Here is a 21,267-nt window from a genome sequence, read left to right on the forward strand (position 1 = left end):
GTTTAAGTGATTTTTAAATTTGAACTTTAGATTGTCCTAACCTGGCCTGGGACCTACTGGTGAAGAACAGGTAATAACAATAGCAGTAGTATTATTATTATTGCTTGTCTGCTGGCTTCTCAAAACACTGAAGTCCGCGGGGGCCGTTCAATTTATTCCTAATGGGTAAGAAATGCGAAAACAAGAATACCAGTGCCAAAACAAAAGCGCTTGGGCTGAGTGAGGCTTCACCGATTTACACGAAGGCTTTGAGCATTTGGAGATTAGTCCAGACACGTTTCAGTGCCACCTCCTCGCTCTCAAAATGAGGCTGAAAAACAAGGAAATAAAACGTTATTGGCCTTGGGCGAAAGTCACGGAACGCAAGTATGACTGCTCGATTGCATAAGATTATCACCACTCAAAGCGATTTATTTCAACCCCGTTTCATCAGCTTTTGCCAGGGATTATCCCGGGCGAGACAATCTGTCTCAGAGACAGAAGTAAATAGAGGCAATCCCCATTCAATCACAAAATGGGTTGGGGTATTTGTTGGCTTTGGCATATGTACACTCCTTCTTATTGGCCGTCACGATCAAATTCCCACCTTCTTTTCTCACCTACTCACCTCGGCCGTAATCTTGCTCTCTGATTGGCGGAGGCTCCACTTCCGCCTATTACTTAAATATTTGCCACGATTGGCGAGGAACTTTGTTTATCATGCATTCTTCCCTCCCATTGGCCGCGAAAACACCGCCCCGCTCCCAGCCGGAGTTTCCAGAATAGAGATAAATAAAAATCCGAGTGGCACTGCTGCCGCTGCTTTTATTTTCTGAACCGGAGGAACCGCAAAAAGGGTCTTCGAAGGAGGCATGGCTCATCCATATTAATAAGCTCTAGCTGCGGGTTGTCATAGCAATACAGCAATTTACTGTATTAACAGCGCTGCTCCCCGATTGGTCAGCAGGGTACTAAATTATTAAGCAGGCCCGCTCGGGGGGCGGAGCTCGGCGGGCTCCTCCGGCTCGGTCGACGCGAGGGGTGGGCGGGGCCTATGCTAATGAGGCCGGAGAAGGAGGCCGGGGCTGCCAAGATGGCGACGGAGCGCAGTCGCTCCCCGATGGGGGGCTCGCCGGTGCCGGCCTCGATGTTCGCCCCGGAGCCCGCCTCTCACGGCGGGGCAGTGGCGGCCTCTTCCAGGTTCCACCGCGGCGTCGCGGACTCGGACTGCAGCGAGGACGGCGAGGTGCTCAACGGGGAGCCCGAGCTCGACCTCACCAGCAAGGTAGGCCCGGCGGCCGGGGGGCAGCGGAGAGCCAGGGCCCCGCCAGCCCAGACCCCGGTACCTGGCGCCTCCGGTACCCCTCACGCGCCCGGAGGCAGCTCCGGCACTTCCCTCTCTCTCCGTTCGGTCTGGCGGCGGTGCCTCCCCTTGTCCTTCCGGGCACTTCGTCCAGCCCCCTTTAAGGAGCGCGGAGCAGGTACCCCGGGCCCCTTGCCGACGCTCCCTCCTCAGGCGGCGAGAGGGCGGCTGCCCCCCTCCGAGTCCTGAGGCACAAGGAGGGCGAAGGTGTCGCCAAGGGGCGGCGGCGGCAGCGGCGGCGGCAGCTTCAAGGGTACGGGCTGGTGTACGTGGCACGCGAGAATGGATTCAGACGGGGACGAGAAGGGGGGGGGGCGTAAACAGGCTTACTCGCAAGTAAGGCCCTCCGTTTTCGGTGGGGCTTACTCCACGTTTAGGCAGTTTAGGATTGCAGCCCGGCAGCCCAGCCCTGTAAATAATGCCTGCTCAGAAATAAGTTCCATTCATTTCCGCGAAGCTTACTCCCGGTTTAAGCGTAGGTAGGGTTTCAGCTGTAGTTGTTTCCCCGTTTGTAGTTTCCTTAACAACAACAACAACAACAACAACACCCTCGTGCTGTGTTAATACAGCCCTTCAAGTACAAAGTTCAAGCTCCTCGCTTATCTTTTTAGTGCTTTGCTTTAAAAAAAAGGTTAAAGTTGAAATTGTTAAACAGGTGCTGTGGGTGAAGTATTGTCAAGGGATAGCCTTTGTTTTGTAGTACTACCCTGAAGTGGAATAAGGAGTGATGTTTAAACAAAAGAATGGGCAGCGATACCTGCATGACTGTTAGTTAACCTGCTGGGTGGGAATCATGTGATGTGCTCAAAAGGGACAAAATCTCAGAGCAGAGTATCCATGAAAAGTGATGATGGGCCACTTTGTAAGTTCAGGCATCTGGGGCTCTGGTGCTTTACATTTTTTGTGTGATCTCTGCAGTTGTGAGTAAATGGAAGTCATAGGGGAAAGTGGAGTGGCTTTTCATGTGATCTAACTCATGAATAAAATAGGAGTACCTTGAGTTTATTTTTTGTTTTTAAGCCATCACAAAGCAGCAGAATATTTTTTACATTACTAAGGATTTGTTTGATCTACAGTGATTTTATAATGAACATTATATATATATATATATATATATATATATATATATATCACATACACATACATATACACTTCAGCCTTCTTCACACTGCTTTTGCTAAGCTTTCTGAATTTCCCTTTACACTTTGTGGCCCCTTGGTGTCATATTAACCCTTTTTTATTTCCTCTGTCATAACCCGCCCCCCAAAAAGGACTAGACTACGTATCTTTTGCGTATAAGCTGAATCTCATAATTATGAACTCCTTGAAAAACAGTTCATAAACAATTTGAGAGAATGTGGCCTCTAGAAAATCATCTACTAGTTAGTGCCAGTGATTTTGGCCCCCTCCCCCATATCAGGATGTTTAACTCAGATACCTGGTTTATTTTCAGCTAGTAATGGTGAGCCCAACATCAGAGCAGTATGATAGCTTGCTGCGGCAGATGTGGGAGAGGATGGATGAAGGATGCGGGGAGACCATCTATGTCATTGGACAAGGATCAGGTGAGCATGGTTTCCTCCTTCAATACCACAAGCCAAGCTAAAGATGCTATAGTGGTTTCAACAGAAACAGCTATTGCTTGAAGTATAGTGTTTGTGGGATGGGACAGTTAGTATACTAGATCTCAAGAGTTAAAAGCCTTTCTTCCATAACACAAATAAATTCATTGGATTTTTCCTGCATGCAGCTAATGCTGTGTTGCATGTTGGCCACATATGCCTAGTAGTAACGATTTGCTTTCAGTAAACAATGCTGACCTGCGTTTTGAATAAGTATATCCCATTCAAATGATATGTGGGGTAAAGAAGGGATGTGTTTTAGCTTGTCTGCTATTAAACCATAATTTGAATGATCTGTTCCAAACCATATGCTCAAGAGCACCACTTTACCAGAGAGGCTGGCCCTTTGTTACTGTGTGCTGCCGATGTGTACTATTCTCACAATCCCAGGGTGGACTCAGTACAGTTATGGCTCAATTCAACCATGAATGATCTGAGCATAATTCTAGCAGATAGTGAATTGTTTGTTTTCCCCAAACAAACTGTGAATGGTAAACCAAGAGCAAATCTTGATTACAATAAGTTCACCGTTTGTTGAGAGCGAGGAAAACCTCAATATTGGGTTTGCATGTAACACTAAGCCAAATGGTTTGGCTCTGAGTAGTGAAACAGCAGCAGGACCAGTGGAGGAGCAAAGCCGCCACGGTTTTCACTCTGGATAGCTGCGTGTTTGGTTGTTGTTGCTAATCCCTGGTTTAGCTTAGCATTGCATGCAGTCATGGGGTTTTTTTTCCGTGAAGCAAGTTGAAAATGTTTAGGGCAGTTAATGTTTTTCCTCTAATTGGGGTTTTGGTTTTTTTGGTAGTGCTACATATTTACTTTTCTCTACTCTGACTACCCAATGTAAAATGTTAAAGGGTGTTTGCTGCCTTTGAAGTGACTGGTGGTTTTGGCTTTGGTGTTCTTGGCTCAGGTGATGTCAGTCTGCTTAGTCTTCAAAGAAACAGGGGTGGGGGGAGGGGGGGAAGTGTAGCAAGTGTAAGATTTGCACCAGCATAAGTTTCTCAACTGTTATCAGCATTTAATGGGTTAGGGTAGGAGGAGTCGACTACATCTTGTGTACTACAGCTTCCATCATCCCTGACCATTGGCTATGCTGGCTGAGTCTGATGGCAACAGTGGTCCAAAACATCTGGAGGGCATCTTGGCTACCTCTAGAGTAGGGTGTGGGATTAAGTAATGACCTTCTTGCTGTGTCTTCAACTAATGGAGCCAAGGTTTTGAAGAGGGTAGCACAATTGACTCTCGTACATCCCACCTTTCCTTCCAAACTTTTGAGATGGACACTGTTTAGCCTGGAGAAATAGGGCTAAATGAACAGTTAAATGCATTGCGTTGCATAAGCATTTGAAATTATAATGGATTCTTCATTTCCTTGCCCGGCCCATCTGTGGCAAGACCCTGGTGAGGTTATATTAATGACAAAGTAACACCTGGTCTGACAAAACATTTGAAGCAGCTGTTCCTCATTTCTTCCCCGTGCCTACATTAGATGGGACTGAGTACGGGCTCAGTGATGCAGATATGGAAGCATCCTACGCCACCGTGAAGAGCATGGCTGAGCAAATAGATGCAGATGTGATCCTCTTGCGGGAGCACCAAGAGGCAGGAGGCAAAGTGCGTGACTACCTGGTGCGGAAGCGGGTGGGTGACAACGATTTCCTGGAGGTCAGGTAAGGAGATAGGTAGGAGGAGTGTTCGTCAGCATGAAGCTCACTCCTGTAGCCTGCACACGTAGTGGTGAGAAGCTGGAAACTCTGGTTTGGCTATGGGAGTGACTCTGCCTCTCCTTACTAATTAACTTTCCTTTCGTCTGTGCTTTGTATACAAGCCAGTGGTTAGGATCTTGTGCACATACTTGGCTGATCAAGCAGTATCTGAATGAAAGGATTGCTGTTGTAGGTTTTTGCTCTCTATGTGCTATGTGTAAGCCTGGATAGCTCAGCTGGTTAGAGCATGGTGCTGATAATGCCAAGGTGGCAAGTTTGATCCCTGTACGGGAAAGCTTCCTACTCCTGCATTGCAGGGGGTTGGACTAGATGACCCTCAGGGTCCCTTCCAGCTCTTAATTCTATGAAACCCCATAGGTCCTGTCTTTTACTCATTTTAAAAGGGCTTTAGCCTTATTCAGAGATTGCACATGACCGCTGACGTTCTGATGGCTTCCTTTTGCCTTCCTACAGGGTAGCCGTGGTTGGCAATGTGGACGCAGGAAAGAGCACGCTGCTGGGTGTCCTCACCCATGGTGAGCTGGACAATGGACGTGGCTTTGCCCGGCAAAAGCTTTTCCGCCACAAGCACGAGATCGAATCAGGCCGTACTAGCAGCGTGGGCAATGACATATTGGGCTTTGACAGTGAGGGCAATGTAGTGAACAAGCCTGATAGCCACGGTGGAAGTCTGGAGTGGACTAAGATTTGTGAGAAGTCAACAAAGGTCATAACCTTCATTGACCTGGCTGGGCACGAGAAGTACCTGAAGACTACAGTCTTTGGCATGACTGGGCACCTACCTGACTTCTGCATGCTAATGGTAAGCTGTGCCGTGGTGGTGGGATGTCAGTAGCAGCAAGGGGCTCTTAACATCCACAGCACTTTCCCATCTTTTTTGTTGGAGAGTTAAGGAATTAATGAAAACAATATAGGCTAGAACTCTCACTGTTATTGTGAACAGGGGCTCAGAAATTAGTTGGGGCCGTGGGCCATGTCACTCTCAGTAAGTGGTGATTTCCTGCCGTAGAATGCTGGAGGCTTCAAGGTTGGGAACAAACTGCTTGGAGGACTGTTTCTTGTGGTTCACCATGTTCCTCTTTCCCTATCTGAGGGTGATTTATGGCCTATGTTAAGGATTGAACTGAGTTCTCCATTCATGCTCATGCGTCAGATACGGGTGCGAGCTTCTACATGAGTAAATGCTCTAAGCAAAAACACCGTGAAGTTCAGAAAAGCTCTTTCTGAAGTGCCCCCTGCCCATGTGTCAGGGTGTCAAAGATATTGTCATGTGTGCAAAGCATTCAAGGTTCGGTACCTGTTTCCAGAACTTAATTTGACATTTGTCCTTGCTGGTCTCCCCCTGCTCTCCCAGCAGCAGCAGCAGCAACAGCAACAACAAAGATTTTTTCTGCACTGTGAGGACACCTAATTCTGCCATAGTGGCTTAACACAACTTGTCTCAGGTTCTATCTGTATCAGTGGATTTCTTTCCGCAACCATGAGAGGCAAACTATTCCTCCCTCCGTGGCACATTCCTGTGTTGGTTTTGGAGTATGTGTGCTTCAGTCAAATAAACAAAGAATTCTCAGATTTATTGGCATGTAGTCTAAACTGCAGACAGGTGCTTCCTTGTGAGGAGATGGCGGTATAGAAATTCTTTAGCTTAGTTTTCTGTTCATGGGTCAGTATCCCATATCAACCTTTCTTATCAGTAAGAGCCACAGCCTGCCACTTGATGACATGCTTGCAGAATGACATTAAGGGGTAGCTGATACACTCTGAGATAGTGGCTCAGTTGGGACATTGTTCCCAGCTTCATCAACCATGGTATATGTCAAGAAAAGGAAAACGTGTGGCCCTCCAGATGTTGTTAGATTCCCAAGTCCATTCGCCCCAGCCAACAAGGTTGGTGGGTGGTGATTAGTGAGCTGAGGTGAGAATATTCTCCAGAGAATATCCTCAAGAATGAGAATATTTTTGACAATATTCTCTGCTAGAAAATTCTCTGGAGAATATTTTCCATGAACTATAAATTCTAATGTAAGAACCAGTTTTACAACCCACATTAAAAAAATCTAGTAAATAAGTCAAGCTGTGATCTTGTCAATGTAAATAATGAATAATGATTTTTTTTGATCCAGTTACATTACTGGGCATTGTGTCATTCACCATTGGCAGTTCTGAAATGTGAGCTACAGAAAACCTTTTTTTTTTAGTTTTAAAAATGCTATTCATTTAATTTGATGAACATTTGAATTCGTATGTATTTCAACTATTTGTAATAGCTTTTTTTCTATTTTGGTGTGACCTTATTCTCAGCAATTCTATACCCTTGGCCATAAGGGTGATTTTTTAATTTTTTTACAGAAAGTAGTTTTAATGCTTTCTACACTTAAAGTACCTAGGCCTATACAGTTATGTGTAACAGCATGTGAGGTGGCCTTGATTTAAACAGTTGACTTTTCTATATTTTTATTCAGTGCCAACAACTGGTTTTTGCAGTGACATTCAATGGTACAATATTCTTATTAATCAAGAATATTCTCGAGAATATTCTCCAAAAGATTATTCTCAAGAATTTAACATCACCAGTGGTGATGATGAGAGTTTGAGTTCAAGAGCATCTGGAAGGTCCCCAAAATGGGGGAGGGCACAGGGCGGGCAGAGCAGGGTGCTTCCAGTGCATGTGATTTCATGCAAGCGTGCAATGACCCGGAACATAACCCCCCCCCCCACACAAATCGGAGGTTGGCTGTAATTGAGAATTCTGGCTTGATACAAGCCAGGAGCTTTGTGGTGAAGCTGACGGGTGATGTGAGGAAAAAGAGTTAGGGAGGAGTGCTTGGCCCCAATGCTAGTCCCTGACTTCATAAGCCAGGGAGGCTGGGAACATCATCTGAACAGTGTCACTGGCTTCCCTGCAGCAAAACAGAGAAGTAGAGCTCCAGTTATGACACTTATTTTGGAGCAGACTGTACTAGCCATTCTTTGCAATGCTAGGAGAAGGAGGTAGTGGGCATGCACCCACAAGAAGGCTAGCTCTGACGCAGTGTCACCTGCAAATGCAATGGTTTCTCAAAGTGATTTTGTGATTGACGTGAACTGGGAAAAGTTTAGTTGATAACCTATTCCACCGTGGCTTTTCCTGAGAGGATTCTGGGAATAGGACCCAGGATTCCTCTTCCATCTGTTCTTGACATTGTCCTGGTGAAGCAGTAGGAAATAAGCCTTTCTAGTTTACTTTACACACCATGGAACATACCAGAAATGTTATTCCAAGAGTGGCAAGTGCTAATGTCTGAAGAGCGCTGGGTTTCTGTCCAATGCTGTGTGAGCAGAACTCCCGCAACCGTCTGGAGTAGGTTTTGAAGCTGTACAAGGGGGCTGAATTGGGAGGAGAGGAAAGAGAAGCTCTGTTGCACAAATAGAAGGCTGTTGCGCTAGTGGGACAACAGTATTAGATAGAACCATTGCTCTCATAATTTATTAAAATTTGACCTCTTGCCTTTCTCTTCTGGCGTGTCTGCATTACACTGCCCAGCAAAGTCGCAGCCGTGTATCTAGACAGAGACTTAAAATTCTGCCTGCCTCTCCTATTCCCCACTTCATTGTGCTTTTCCTTGATACAGGTTGGCAGCAATGCAGGAATTGTTGGGATGACCAAGGAGCACCTGGGCCTTGCATTGGCGCTCAACGTCCCAGTCTTTGTGGTGGTGACCAAGATTGACATGTGTCCTGCCAACATTCTCCAAGGTATTTGCCTGTAAACTGCCCTGGGATTGTGGGGTGAAGGGTGGTATATAAATAAAATAAACTGAAGATGGCGCAAACAGTTTCTCTCTCCTATGAAGTGTTTGCCTTCTGTTTTGGTAGTGTGTCTTCAGACTCTACTAAGGAGCCGTTTAAGCAAACCTTTCTTTCTCACCATCTCCAATTCCTGGCCTGCATTGCTTCTTACTCGTTGAGACTTATTTGGTGTACAGTTTTTTCTCTGTAGCTGGTCTCTTAAAACTGTCATATCAGCAGTTCTAAAACAATTGTTTTGCAACAGTGAAGCTGCTCAAAAGCAATGTTTTGACTTGTGTTCTTCCCCAACTGCTGTAAATAAGATTATGGGAAAGAGAAGGTAGCTGAGAGTTAGACTTTTTGCATCTGTTCACTTCCTGGTTCTTAGGGTCATGAAAGAACCAACTAGTTAGCCTGTTCCCCACAGGGCCCAACATGGTGCTTCCTGAAACAAAAGCAGCAACTCTTTCCTGCTGTTTCTCCTCCCGCAACTGATGTTCAGTTACACGATATCCCTGAACACTGAGAAACCGTTTAGCTATTGTCACCAATAGCCGTAACTGTGCAACCAAAATGAGTGCTTAGGAAATATTATTGCCTTTTCCCTTGTATGTAATTATGCACTTCCAAAAAAAGAGGTCCACAAAGATGATCACTAGTGGCAGATGCTGGGCATCAGATAGAAAAGGAATGCACTTTGGGACTACACAGTGGAAAGCGAGAGAGCAAATGTTTTGCTACCAAGCTCATTCAAAATGTGTGGGCTCCTGTTCAGGAGACCCCTGGTCTTCTGGTGCTGCAGTTATTGGCTTTTCTGTTACTTGCTGCATAAGATGACCGAGGAACCTCTGCAATGTGCAGCTAGCACTGCGGTAGAAAATGGAAATTTGAGAATTGGTCAGGTGGACCTAGCATTCAGTGTGCTTCAAAGCGGGCGCTTTTAAAATGTGTACGTGATGTTGCATACATCTTGGCACCCATCTTTCATGTGCACATCTTGTTTTTCACTCCTCATCATAACAGTAAGCATTTGTGGGAAAATCGGTTTATTCTGGCAAAGACAAGTTCTTGTCTTAGAGGAGCATCTAGCACAACATGCAATTAGACATGGAATCCACCGCCAGGGGCAAATTTTGAGACAAGGGTTTGGCTAGAATTGGACATATTTTCAAAGCTCTGGTAGCACTGCTAGCTTTGTAAGCAAACAAAATGAAACCACCAATTCTCAAGCAAAAAACACATCCTAGTCTTTCTTGTGAAAACGATAGCCTTCCAGTCATAAGATTCCATGGTCTCCCTGCAGGCTTCCTGAAATTGAAACAGGATGCGTAGTACAGAAAAGCCTATGCAAAATTCTGGATTGTATGTAATGTTTTGATAGCTTCTTAGTAGCAATACTGAACTTATTTCTCTCTGAGGCTTAGCTTGACAACTTCTACAATTAGAATAGCAGTGGAAATTCAGTACATACTAGCTGTAATAGCTGGCTTGTTTTTCAGATCAATATCCTGGTGCCCACCAGATGCATTTACTATGACTCCCATCATCCTTGGTTGATATGGCCAATGGTCCATAATGGGGGGGATGGTAATTCAGAATCTGGAGGTGTCAGACTGGGGAAGGTTTGTCAGTGTGGTCAACACCCAGACATGGAGAGAGAAAAGATCTGTTAAGAACACAAGAAGCCCCATACTACAACCTCTAAAGCCCCATTTCACTAACCCTTTGGTATCAAAGACTCCTGCATGTTCTCTTATATGTTCCTGATACTTAAATAGCTTTCTTTTTAAATTTAAAATCCTAGGAAAGCTGACATCTGTAACAGCTTGCTCATGCGTACATACAATCATGGGGAAAAGAAAGTACACCCTCTTTGAATTCTGTGGTTTTACATATGAGGACATAATAACAACCACCTGTTTCTTAGAAGGTCTTAAAATTAGGTAAATACAACTAAGGCAATAAAGCTGAATGCAAGAAAGGGATATTGATCTAATCCTCTCCATTTTATTCATCAAGAAACCCTGAAGCTGTTGCAACGACTTCTGAAGTCGCCGGGATGCAGAAAGATCCCTGTCCTGGTCCAGAGCAAAGATGATGTCATCGTTACTGCCTCCAACTTCAGCTCAGAAAGGTGACAGAAATGAAAACAAAGTGGACCACTCTTTGTCTGCTTAGAACATGGCCTTCGAACTTTGACCCCAAGACTCTTCTGGGATGATAATTGGTTGGGAGCACAAACAGGTCTTTTTCCAGTTGCAGTATAAGGAATTTGCAACAGAGATGTGGAATATGTTTACAAGCTTAAATAGTAAGGATCCTGAATTGGTGGGATCTGCGCCTTTAGTTCTGTTGGGCAGGTTCAAAACAGATTATCCAGGTTTCTGGGCAAGAAATGCATGCGAAGAGGTGAAGATGGATGGTAGAAATGGCCAGGACTGGAGTTAAAGTGGACTTCAGGAATCATCTTTCTTTTTGCCACATATATTAGTTTGTTTTTCTTGCCAGTGAGCGGGAAATGCCAAGGTCAAATTCTAATGAAACCATGTGGAGTTGCCTCTGTTGCTTTGAATCCATTTCTGGCATCCACAGTTGGTGCAAGGATGAAAGCAAGCAGAGGACTTGGGAGGATGGGGGGGGTGATGGCTAGGAGCAGAAAATGAATGGCCCTGCTTTTGTGTAGAGGCTGAAGCAAATGGCCTTGCAAGAAGTATGGCCAGGAGTCTGCTGCTGATCTGTTGCATGAGACACCCTCCCCGCCATTGCCGCAAAATGTGGATGCCATATGTATGGAACAGAAGATAAGCCATACTGGAAAGCTGGGATAAATGAAGGAAGTGAACAGTTGCGTGAGATTGGCAGCTAGCATTGTGTTAGGTCTGTCCTCTTCTTGAAATATCCTGGACAACTGATGATGGTTGGCATGTCTGCTGGACTGTTCTCTTAATGGCTTGGTCCCAACTGCTGATGAGAGGGGGAAAGAGAGTAAAATTGTAGGAGCTAAAAATGTAAATATTACATCTGATGTAACTACAGCGTGTGATCTGAAAGGAAGCTGACCATGCAAGATGACTCTCCAGTTGAGTGGGCACTTTTGCTGCCATCCCAGAAAAAACAGAAGTAGATATAAAGTTATTTAGCTGAATGTCGCTAGTGTTAAGAGTACTACCGCTAGTACTTTCCTGTAGGGAATTTTCCTTCCGATACTGAACATGCCAACCAGCACATGTGACGTCTTGCAAGTATTAAGATCAACCTAACTTAGAACTGTGAATAACTCATATGTTCTCATTCTCTCTTTCTCTCTCTGTTCCAATTAGGATGTGCCCAATATTCCAGATTTCCAATGTCACCGGTGAGAACCTGGAATTGCTTAAGATGTTTCTCAATCTCCTGTCTCCAAGGACCAGTTACAGGGAAGAGGAACCTGCAGAATTCCAGATAGATGACACTTACTCTGTTCCAGTAAGGAGAGTGGTGCTGAGAGTCTCACTTCAGTCTAATTTTTTTCCAAGAGGAGGAAGGAATGGGGATGTTGGCTTGATTCTGCTGTTGCTCTACCATTGTGACTAATTCATTTGCCTTTTGCACTTCTCCCTGATGCAGGGTGTAGGGACAGTGGTGTCTGGGACAACACTAAGAGGCCTGATCAAGTTAAATGACACCTTGCTGCTCGGCCCAGACCCTCTGGGTAACTTCTTGCCCATTGCTGTGAAGTCCATCCACCGCAAGCGCATGCCCGTCAAAGAGGTTCGAGGAGGACAGACTGCCTCCTTTGCTCTGAAGAAGGTGAGTGTGGACTTCATTGGCCAAGGGTATTCCATTACTTTTCTGTTGGGAGAAAATGAGGGTTTTTTGGGAAACTGCCAGTGCAGTTAGGAGAATGTTTACTCTGAGACTGCACAAAAAGTAAAGCTAGTTGCGTTGGCCCATAAGAAAAAAAAATCCAAAATCCACATGAGGGCAATCCCTAATGCTATAAAATAACGTGCAAGCTTTTAAGTTCTGTAGAAATCTTCATCAGACTAGATGGTAAATAAAATAGGGTTGTGGGGAAAGAGAATATTAGTGCTGGTTTTTGAGCTGCCTTAATGGTGTCATTTCATCACAGTTTGAAGGTAGAATGTGGGAGGAGATAGCGGAAATTCAGATGGGGTTCTGTTAGGTGCTTGGTTGGTTTCCTGTTGCACCCAGAACTGCTGAGGAGAAACATACGGTGGCCGATTCTTCACGTTTGGGACATATGAAATCCAGCTGTTAATCACATCTGTCTTCTTCCTTGGGCAATGGAACCAAGTCCTCCTGCATTCAGATGTGGTTTTCCCTAGTCATTGTTTTTAGGATTGCAACTTGTCAGGCTTACTATATGGGGCTGAGAGCAGGTTTTATTTGCAGGGTCTAATATTGCAAAGGCATGCTAGGACTAAACTTGTCTAAAGGTAGCAGTGGACATTGTGCTTTTAAGTGAGTCATTTGTTTAGCAGAGAGAAAGCCAAAGGAATACTTTCACTATTGCATCCCAACTTCTCTACATCCATGAAGAATGGACATTTGTAATTTCTCCAACTTAAAGCTGGCATTCAAATTGCATCATTTAGGCAACCTAGGTTGTCTGCAACTTAAGTTTGTCCTCATAGGGGATGAAGGAAGGACAGCTTGTAAGAAAATCTGATAACATCCCTAAAGGATAGCAATTTTGTGCTGACCAAAACCATCCCTTGAAGTTTTTTGCTTTTGAAATTATTTCATTCTCATGTTTCTCCCAACACCTTTGTAAAACTCATGCTCAGCACTGTTCGGCTGGATGGGCACCCCATTCCATCCCAAAAGAGGCTTATGTAGTCTTTCATCTGTAAAATGCTAGGAAAAGATATACCGTATTTTTCGCTCTATAGGACGCACTTTTCCCCCTCCAAAAATGAAGGGGAAATGTGTGTGCGTCCTATGGAGCGAATGCAGGCTCCTCGGCTTCGCGGCGAGGCGCCTGACCTGGAAGCCGGAGGAGGAACAGAAGGGACTCCTGTTCCTTCTCCCGCTTCGCAGCGACGCGCCTTTCCAGCGAAGCCCGAGGAGGAACAGAAGGGTCTCCTTCTGTTCCTTCTCCAGCTTCGCTGAAGGGCGCTGCGCCTTCTCCCTCTCTGCGCGGCCCCTCTCCTGTGAAGGAGAGGCGCTGCGCAGAGAGGGAGAAGGCGCAGCGCCCCTTGAGCGGCGCGCCTGTCCAGCGAAGCCCGAGGAGGAACAGAAGGGACTCCTTCTGTTCCTTCTCCCGCTTCGCAGTGACGCGCCTTTCCAGCGAAGCCGGAGGAGGAACAGAAGGGTCTCCTGTTCCTTCCCCAGCTTCGCTGAAGGGCGCTGCGCCTTCTCCCTCTCTGCGCGGCACCTCTCCTGTGAAGGAGAGGCGCTGCGCAGAGAGGGAGAAGGCGCAGCGCCCCTTGAGCGGTGTGCCTGTCCAGCGAAGCCCGAGGAGGAACAGAAGGGTCTCCTTCTGTTCCTTCCCCAGCTTCGCTGAAGGGCGCTACGCCTTCTCCCTCTCTGCGCAGCGCCTCTCCTGTGAAGGAGAGGCGCTGCGCGGAGAGAGAGAAGGCACAGCGCCCCTTCAGCAACGTGCCTGTCATGCGAAGCCGGAGGAGGAACAGAAGGGTCTCCTTCTGTTCCTTCTCCAGCTTCGCTGAAGGGCGCTGCGCCTTCTCCCTCCCTGCGCGGCACCTCTCCTGTGAAGGAGAGGCGCTGCGCAGAGAGAGAGAAGGCGCAGCACCCCTTGAGCGGCGCGCCTGTCCAGCGAAGCCTGAGGAGGAACAGAAGGTCTCCTTCTGTTCCTTCTCCTGCTTCGCAGCGATGCACCTGTCCAGCGAAGCCGGAGGAGGAACAGAAGGGTCTCCTTCTGTTCCTTCTCCAGCTTCGCTGAAGGGCGCTGCGCCTTCTCCCTCTCTGCGCAGAGAGAGAAGGCGCAGCTCCCCTTCAGCGATGCGCCTGTCCTGGCTTCTGCTTTAGCCCTGCGCAGCCTCTTCGGGCAGGGGGAGCCTTCATCCCGCTGCCCTGAAGAGGCTTGGCGCGGTTATCCCAGAAGCCAGAACAGCCACACGGTATCCCAGAAGCCAGATCCCTCTTGCTGTTCTGGCTTCTGGGGTTCAGAATGAGTTTTTCTTGTTTTCCGCCTCCCAAAACTAGGTGCGCCCTATGGTCCGGTGCGCCCTATGGAGCGAAAAATACGGTAGATTTCTTTTTTTAAAAAAATCAGCCTAAGTGAATTTACTGCTAAATTATTCTTTAAAATTGTTGCACTTCCAGATCAAGCGCTCCTCTATCCGGAAAGGCATGGTGATGGTGTCTCCCCGATTAAATCCTCAAGCGTCTTGGGAATTTGAAGCTGAGATTCTGGTTCTGCATCATCCTACCACCATCAGTCCACGTTATCAGGCGATGGGTATGTGTAGGGTTTTTTTGTGTCCCTTACACACCCCTCCTGCCTTGGCCCTGGGTATTGAATTAATTTGTGGTTGCGTCATTTAAGTTCTGATACTGACAAATTTATGAGGAGCAGCAACCACAAGAGAATGGCTGAAATAGAAAGTGATTCCTTGTGGATCAAATTTGGGAAGTTATAGAAGGCTCTTATGGGAACTGTCACTAGGGGTGCTTGACTTGCACCTTCATCAAAATCCCACTTGAGCTATGGGTTCAGTGGATGGCTATAGGAGACTTGCACTTGGCCTCTGTAGCCTTCCCTATAGAAGTTATGAGGCATGGTGGTAGGGCTGGCTTGCTGAGCAGATTAGTGCTATGTACGTAGATTATCTTCTGACGTTGCCTCTTCGCTGGAAATTGAATATACCTGCTGACAAACATGGATTCGTAAGGTGCTTGTATTGTGAATTTAGCAGCATCTGCATGCAGCAGCATAGCTGGTGGCAGTTCAGGGTATCCTGTGCTACTGAGATTTGTCCGCTTGTTGCAGTTTGAGTGCCAGTGAGAATCTTACTGTTCACAGTGCATTGTGGCAGCATCCGCCAGACAGCCACTATCCTCAGTATGGACAAAGACTGTCTACGCACAGGAGACAAGGCGACCGTGCACTTCCGCTTCATCAAGACCCCGGAGTACCTGCACATAGACCAGCGGCTGGTTTTCCGTGAAGGGCGTACCAAAGCTGTGGGTACCATCACCAAGGTAACAGAGCTTTTGGGGTAAAATAGGACATGGGTTCTCAAAGTTTGTGCATGCCTTAGGTACAGTACTACAGACACCTCCCTTCCCTCTAGTTAGTTACTGAAAACTCGAGCTTCTTGATAGATGATGATGATGGGGAAGTTGCTTGGCTTCTCAGAATTTCCATACCTTCCTTGAAACCATGTCATATGGCTCTGTTCTCCTTTTCCTTTTGATTTTTCTCTGTCTTTAGGATAGGAGTGAGCATTGCTAGTTGATTTTTTAAAAACCCCACAACAACCTTAAACCCAGACTTGCATATAACCCTGCTAGACAGAACAAGCTTTCTTTCTCTTCCACTAATTCCTGTATTCCCTTGCTGAAGGGGGAATTCTTGTCCATCTATGCCCCGCCCTTTAAACCATATGTTGCTCAAATGGCTAAGTTTTTTTAATACTTGCCAAACTTTTTTGCCAGCCCAGCCACCTAGTCTGTGCTGTGAGGGCCTTGCTTCCTTTCTGGGTGAAGGGCAAGTTGCTTGGCTTTCAAGTGCTTTCTTCCCATCTCTATAAATTACTTTTTTTAAAGATCTTGGGAACTTTGTGGGACCTGGTTGTTGACAGAAGGCAGTTTCATGCATGACCTGGGTTAAAAATAATAATGAAAGGAGACTATTTTCATCCTGACTTGGCGTATGGCCCAGCGAGGCTTAGCTGTTGCTATCACACCTCTGCTTTACCTACCTGCCCTACTGCAGGGAATAAGAGACATGAAACAGAAAGTGCTTAAAGAACAGAGAGGAAATTGTTTGTCACTTCCCTTTCCACTGCAGGGGAAGTGGGAGATAAGAGAGCTGTGCAGGTGTGAATGAGATTTGGTGTGTTGCTGTGCACGCACACCATTCCCAGTCCTTTTATTTTATTTATTAAATTTAAACCGCCCTTCATCTTGGGATCACAGGGCAGTTTACAATACAAAAACACAAAGATACACAACATTGTAACAAACAAAACAATACATACACACAAACCAGTTCAAAAGGCCATAGAATGTTTAATTAGCCAAAGGCCTGGGAGAAGAGGAATGGTTTTCCCTAGCGCCTAAATATATGTAATGAAGGCGCCAGGCGAGCCTCCCTGGGGAAGAGCATTTTCTTTCAACATATTGAGGTCCTGTTGAATGTCAAAGGTGAACTTTGCTTAAACCAACTCTGTGCTTAAAATGAAAGCAACAACACTGGCACAATTCTGTTTTTTGCCTCTACCATCCTTTCGACTGGCAGTTACTCCAGACCACAAATAACTCTCCAATGAACTCCAAGCCTCAGCAGATCAAGATGCAGTCCACGAAAAAGGGGCCCCTGACCAAGCGAGAGGAAGGGGGAGCGCAGGCTGGCATGGCAACGGCGAGTCCCATAGTGGCAGATGATGCAGTTTCGCTGGGAGCAGCCCCCTCAGCACCTTCGAGTGCCCAGCAGCCTCAGGTATGCAGAGCCGCCTGTGCCAAAGTCATCTTTCATGGCTTCTTAAGCTTTTTGTAGTAAACATGCCTACCTTTTAAGGTGAGCCAGATTTTACCTGCTACCTCCTAGTCCTGTGCCTGAATACTAGTGAGTGGCTGGCTGTGAAGTGGCTCTAGGAAGGGAGGGGGTGAGAGCCTTGCCAAGTGGGCAGAAACAGCAGGCCTGGCCTGGCGTGAGGCCCTGAGCAGTTGCCCCTGCTTGCCCGTAACTGTATTGTTAACTTTCCCCATCGGAGCCCTGCTGCTGTTCTGCAGCTTATCGGTTGGGCTTTCCTTGTGCATGTCTTTGCTGTGTGTGGTAAGGGCATGCAGAGCTCAGAGAAGGACCTCTTGCGCAGTTGTGCACAGGCTGTAGAAGGACCTCCTTGACCAATGACGGAGCTCTCAGCCTTCTGTTTCATGGGGCATCTGGCTGCTCAACCTTTGAAATGAAGTTCTTTCTGCTGAAGTGAAAACTTAGTCTCAGTTCCTTTGCTCTTTTGTTTTTCCCTTTGCTGTATTTTAAGTGTGTGTTGGCATTATTCTGAGACTCCTGAAACCGGAGGGATGAGGTTTAAATGCTGCAATTGCAAGCATCAGCTACGATAATTGTAGCAAAGAAATGCACTTTTATACATATGTTACAGGGTGCTCTCTAAGAATAGGACTGAAAGAATCTGAGCTGCTTTCTTGCTTTGCATCTTGGGTGTAAATGTGGCTTCCTGGTGCCCTTGCTGTACTCTCTTCTCCTCCAGAGTTTGTCTTGGGGGGGGGGGGCAAAGTCTGTCACAGCCTCTGTCTATATCACTGGTGCTTTGTTTCCTCTCTTGCTGTGCTCACTTGGTGGCAGTTTTTAAGGGACTGCTCTCCCCTCTGCTGATCTTTGTCCAACATCTTGGATGTCTGCTGCCTTCTGCTCACCTATGCTTCTCTTTCCTTGCTGCTTTCCTTCAGCCTGCCCTGGATGAAGAGCCCCACAACCGAGAGGGCAGCAAGGTACTTCTGCATCCTCTGTTGCTTTGACTTGATTGCCTTGGGGAGAAAAGGCCACCCTTGCAAAGGGCCCTCCCCTCCAAAGTCTTACAATTTTCCTTTTAGAATGCCTGCTTGCTTTGGTAGAAGCTTGGCCTATTGCAAAGGTGCTCATAGGTCCTGAAAGGATAAAGACAACTTCAGTTCTTTCCTTCCCCCAGGGATGGGAGACCAGTGGCACTCCAGATGTTGGACTATAACTTCCAACATCCTTTGCCATGAGTCAAACATCATCTGGGGGACCACGGGTTCCCCACCCTTGCCTTTCACTTCTGGATACGGTTGGTTGACACTGTCCATTCCCGCTCCTCTTGTTCAGTTTAGGGCTGAGAGGTTCAGATCCTGTCTTCCCCACCTTGCCCTTACCTGAGCGCTCTTCTTCTCTACCCCCAGGTGAAGACTGGAGGAGGTGGCCGTCGACGTGGAGGGCAGCGCCATAAAGTGAAGTCTCAAGGGGCTATTGTGACTCCTGCTGGTGGCTGCTGAACATCGTTTTTAATCACTGCGGAATTCGCACCCTCCCCTTCTTCAACCCAAAACCCTGGAGCAGCCTAACCAAAATCCATCCCAGCTGATCTGCTACTGTGGAACTTCTCCTCCTCCTCCTCGCCTCCTGGAGAGGAGCCACTGGGGGGGACGCAGGGTTTACAGTTTAAGCTAACGAAGGTGACAAAAGCACACGTGGGACTGACCAGCTGCCGCCTTCTCCCTTTTTACCCCCCCCCCGCCCAAACATTTTGTACATCGTGAGCTCTTAGTCATGATTTTTTATTAGTTTTTATTATGGTGGATGTTTGTGTGTGGTATGCGTGCGGATGAAGAATCGGGAGGATCTAGGTATACAGAGTAAGGTAACTGCCTCCTCTTCTCTTCCCCACCCTGTCATATATATATTTTTGAAACTGACCCTGTGTCTGTGGGCTACAATCAAGAATTCCTGAAATCCCATTCATACAAGTATGAATATGCTAGTTGGTTCGGAAGAGGTAGGAATTCCCCCCCTTTCACACCAGTCAAACTGCGTGAGCCCTGGGCGGCCTCCTCTAGTTTAAAGTACCAATGCCTGCAATTGGTAATCGACATGAAGGAACACACACACACTCCAGCAGCATCCCAAAAGCTGGATTGATATGAGATCCTAGATCTCATAATTATGCACTTGTAAGCTTACTTTAAAAGCGAGACTTTTGGGAGGAGGTGGAGCAGGCCACAAAAGCACTGGTGGCTTTGGAATTGTTGGTGTAAAGTCAACAAATTGATTTCACACAATCCTTTTTGGGCCTTGTGTTCAAAACCTACTATTTTTCTTGCAGTCAGTCATGGGTGCCTGCATATTCTGAATCCTGCCATATCTGGTTTTCTAACCAGCTACGTCAGATTGGGGAAAGGGAGAGACATTACAAGTTGGCTTCTTGTGACCCACCCATTTCTTCCCCGTGGTATCCAAGTGTATCTTTAAAGGCAGTGTTTCCTTCCCCTCCTCGAGAACTGACACTGTCAGTGGGCGACTTCTCCCTGCATATTTGTGTAATGCAAGAATTCATTTCTCCTCATTAGGGAAATGGGTGTTGCTGCCTGTAAGTGGGCATGGGCTTCTTAGTGTCTAGAAGCCGGCTTGCACCCCTCATTTCAGCCTCTCCTCAGAATCATAACTTGGGTTTAGACACACTCACTGTGTAAAAGCAGGAAGAGGTTTACTGGAGCCAGCTCTGAGCTGTGCTTTTAAATTTGGACACATGTTCAAGATTTTATAACTTTGATACACATTTGCTGCTTCTTTTTGAGGCACTTATTCTGAATTGACTTTTAACTGGCATCATGTTTTTGTTTAAAAACAAAAACCAGGTTTGTAGTTCACTGGTTTGTAGCTTTTAAAGTCTCTCCCCATGTCTCTCATATTGCTGTCTGCAACATCATCCTAACATTTTTGAATGGCTGGAGTTTCCCGGAAGCTAAGAGTGAACACTGATGAGTAGGTAGGCACGGCTTATGGTCTACTTTCTTGCCTGAAACTTTGTGGGCAGCATCCCAAGCAGTGACAGTATTAATAGCACCCTTGGGGAGAGAATGGAGCGTGCTGTGGCTAAAGGAAGACGGCAGCCTGTATCACTTGGTGCCTTGGGTGCCCGGTAGCGACATCCGCCTCATGGCCTTCTGTTTCCAAGGGAAGTGGAGACCTTGGTGTGGTGTCCTTTTTATTTTTTCTTCTCCTTTCATTCCTTAGTTCTGAAAGAGGAATGTGCAGTGCTGAAGTTTTCATTTAAAAAAAAAAAAAAGCAAAAAGCCACATGGTGCTGTGTTCTGTTTTGTGACCAGCATTTAAAGACTACTGAGGCTGGCATGATGTAATAATAATAATAATAAAAAGAAAGGTTTGTTTAACGTTTTAAAATTAAATGGCTTTGTTGTTTGTCAGTTCTTCCAACTGTAGAGGGAATGAAGCAGTGACTGTGTTGGTACCTCTGAATCTGCATGTGTCAGAGGGGAGGCTTAGATGTTTTCAAGCAGGCATCATGCAAAGCTGAAGCTACTCCTTGAGATCAGGGCTGGCTGCTCTCCAGGGCTAGGAACACACCTTGGTTTTCGTGCCTAGTCAGGGGTGTTAGTAGTGCTGACCACAAGAGAAGGGTCATTTTGCTCACTGTATGCAAAATGAGCCCCTACTTTCGTTTTGCTTATTTATTTTTTGCTATTATTGACAAGAGTACAAAACTTTAAGGAGGGAGGTAGTTTATCAGGAAGACTACAATGGGCCACAGTGTAATATTCAGGTGAACAGCATCCACATATTCCAGTGCACATGAACTTTGTACCCTCTTGTGTTGGCAATAGGTATTTTACATTTTCCCCTCATTTTTTCTCCTAGCAGCTCAAGGTTGGGGAGCAGTGTACACTATGACACTATGAAGTAGGTGAGGTGCAGAGACCAAAGGTCACTCGGTAAGCTTTATATGGCAGTGTGGGGGTTTGAACCAGTGTCTTCCCCAGTCCTAGTCCTTATCTGATATTCTAACCACTGCATTTCAATCATGCTAGCTCCTGTCTGCTGAATTCGCACAGCTGTTAAAGGCAAAGGAATAAAAGTTGGCAACTGGGCAGTATACCAGTGAACTTCAGCACCTAAGCA

At 46.4% G+C, this 21,267-nt stretch overlaps 1 protein-coding gene across 2 annotated transcripts; it reads left to right on the forward strand.

Moving 5' to 3' along the window:
- Window positions 1-1,036: 1,036 nt before the first annotated feature.
- On the forward strand, window positions 1,037-20,537 carry GTPBP1 (GTP binding protein 1). 2 transcript variants are annotated; one of them, XM_080971383.1, is made up of 13 exons: window positions 1,037-1,264; window positions 2,796-2,907; window positions 4,457-4,637; window positions 5,148-5,496; window positions 8,306-8,429; window positions 10,482-10,596; window positions 11,783-11,927; window positions 12,069-12,251; window positions 14,751-14,886; window positions 15,451-15,629; window positions 16,891-17,091; window positions 18,063-18,104; window positions 18,534-20,537. In XM_080971383.1, the coding sequence occupies exons 1-13, from the start codon at window positions 1,040-1,042 to the stop codon at window positions 18,624-18,626; spliced, it is 2,085 nt and encodes a 694-aa protein (XP_080827509.1). In that variant the 5' UTR covers window positions 1,037-1,039; the 3' UTR covers window positions 18,627-20,537. The 2 variants fall into 2 exon arrangements, with proteins under 2 accessions (XP_080827509.1, XP_080827510.1); XM_080971384.1 differs by lacking the exon at window positions 18,063-18,104 and having other exon boundaries at window positions 1,038-1,264.
- Window positions 20,538-21,267: the final 730 nt, after the last annotated feature.

The sequence above is a fragment of the Podarcis pityusensis genome, assembly GCF_964106645.2.
Source record: "Podarcis pityusensis genome assembly, chromosome: 10".
NCBI classification, from domain to species: domain Eukaryota; kingdom Metazoa; phylum Chordata; class Lepidosauria; order Squamata; family Lacertidae; genus Podarcis; species Podarcis pityusensis.

Coding starts and splice junctions, on each gene's coding strand:
- GTPBP1 (XM_080971383.1), top strand. CDS start 1,040: ATGAGGCCGGAGAAGGAGGCCGGGGCTGCCAAGATGGCGACGGAGCGC. Junction 1,265..2,795: donor AGCTCGACCTCACCAGCAAG/GTAGGCCCGGCG, acceptor GTTTATTTTCAG/CTAGTAATGGTGAGCCCAAC. Junction 15,630..16,890: donor CTGTGGGTACCATCACCAAG/GTAACAGAGCTT, acceptor TTCGACTGGCAG/TTACTCCAGACCACAAATAA.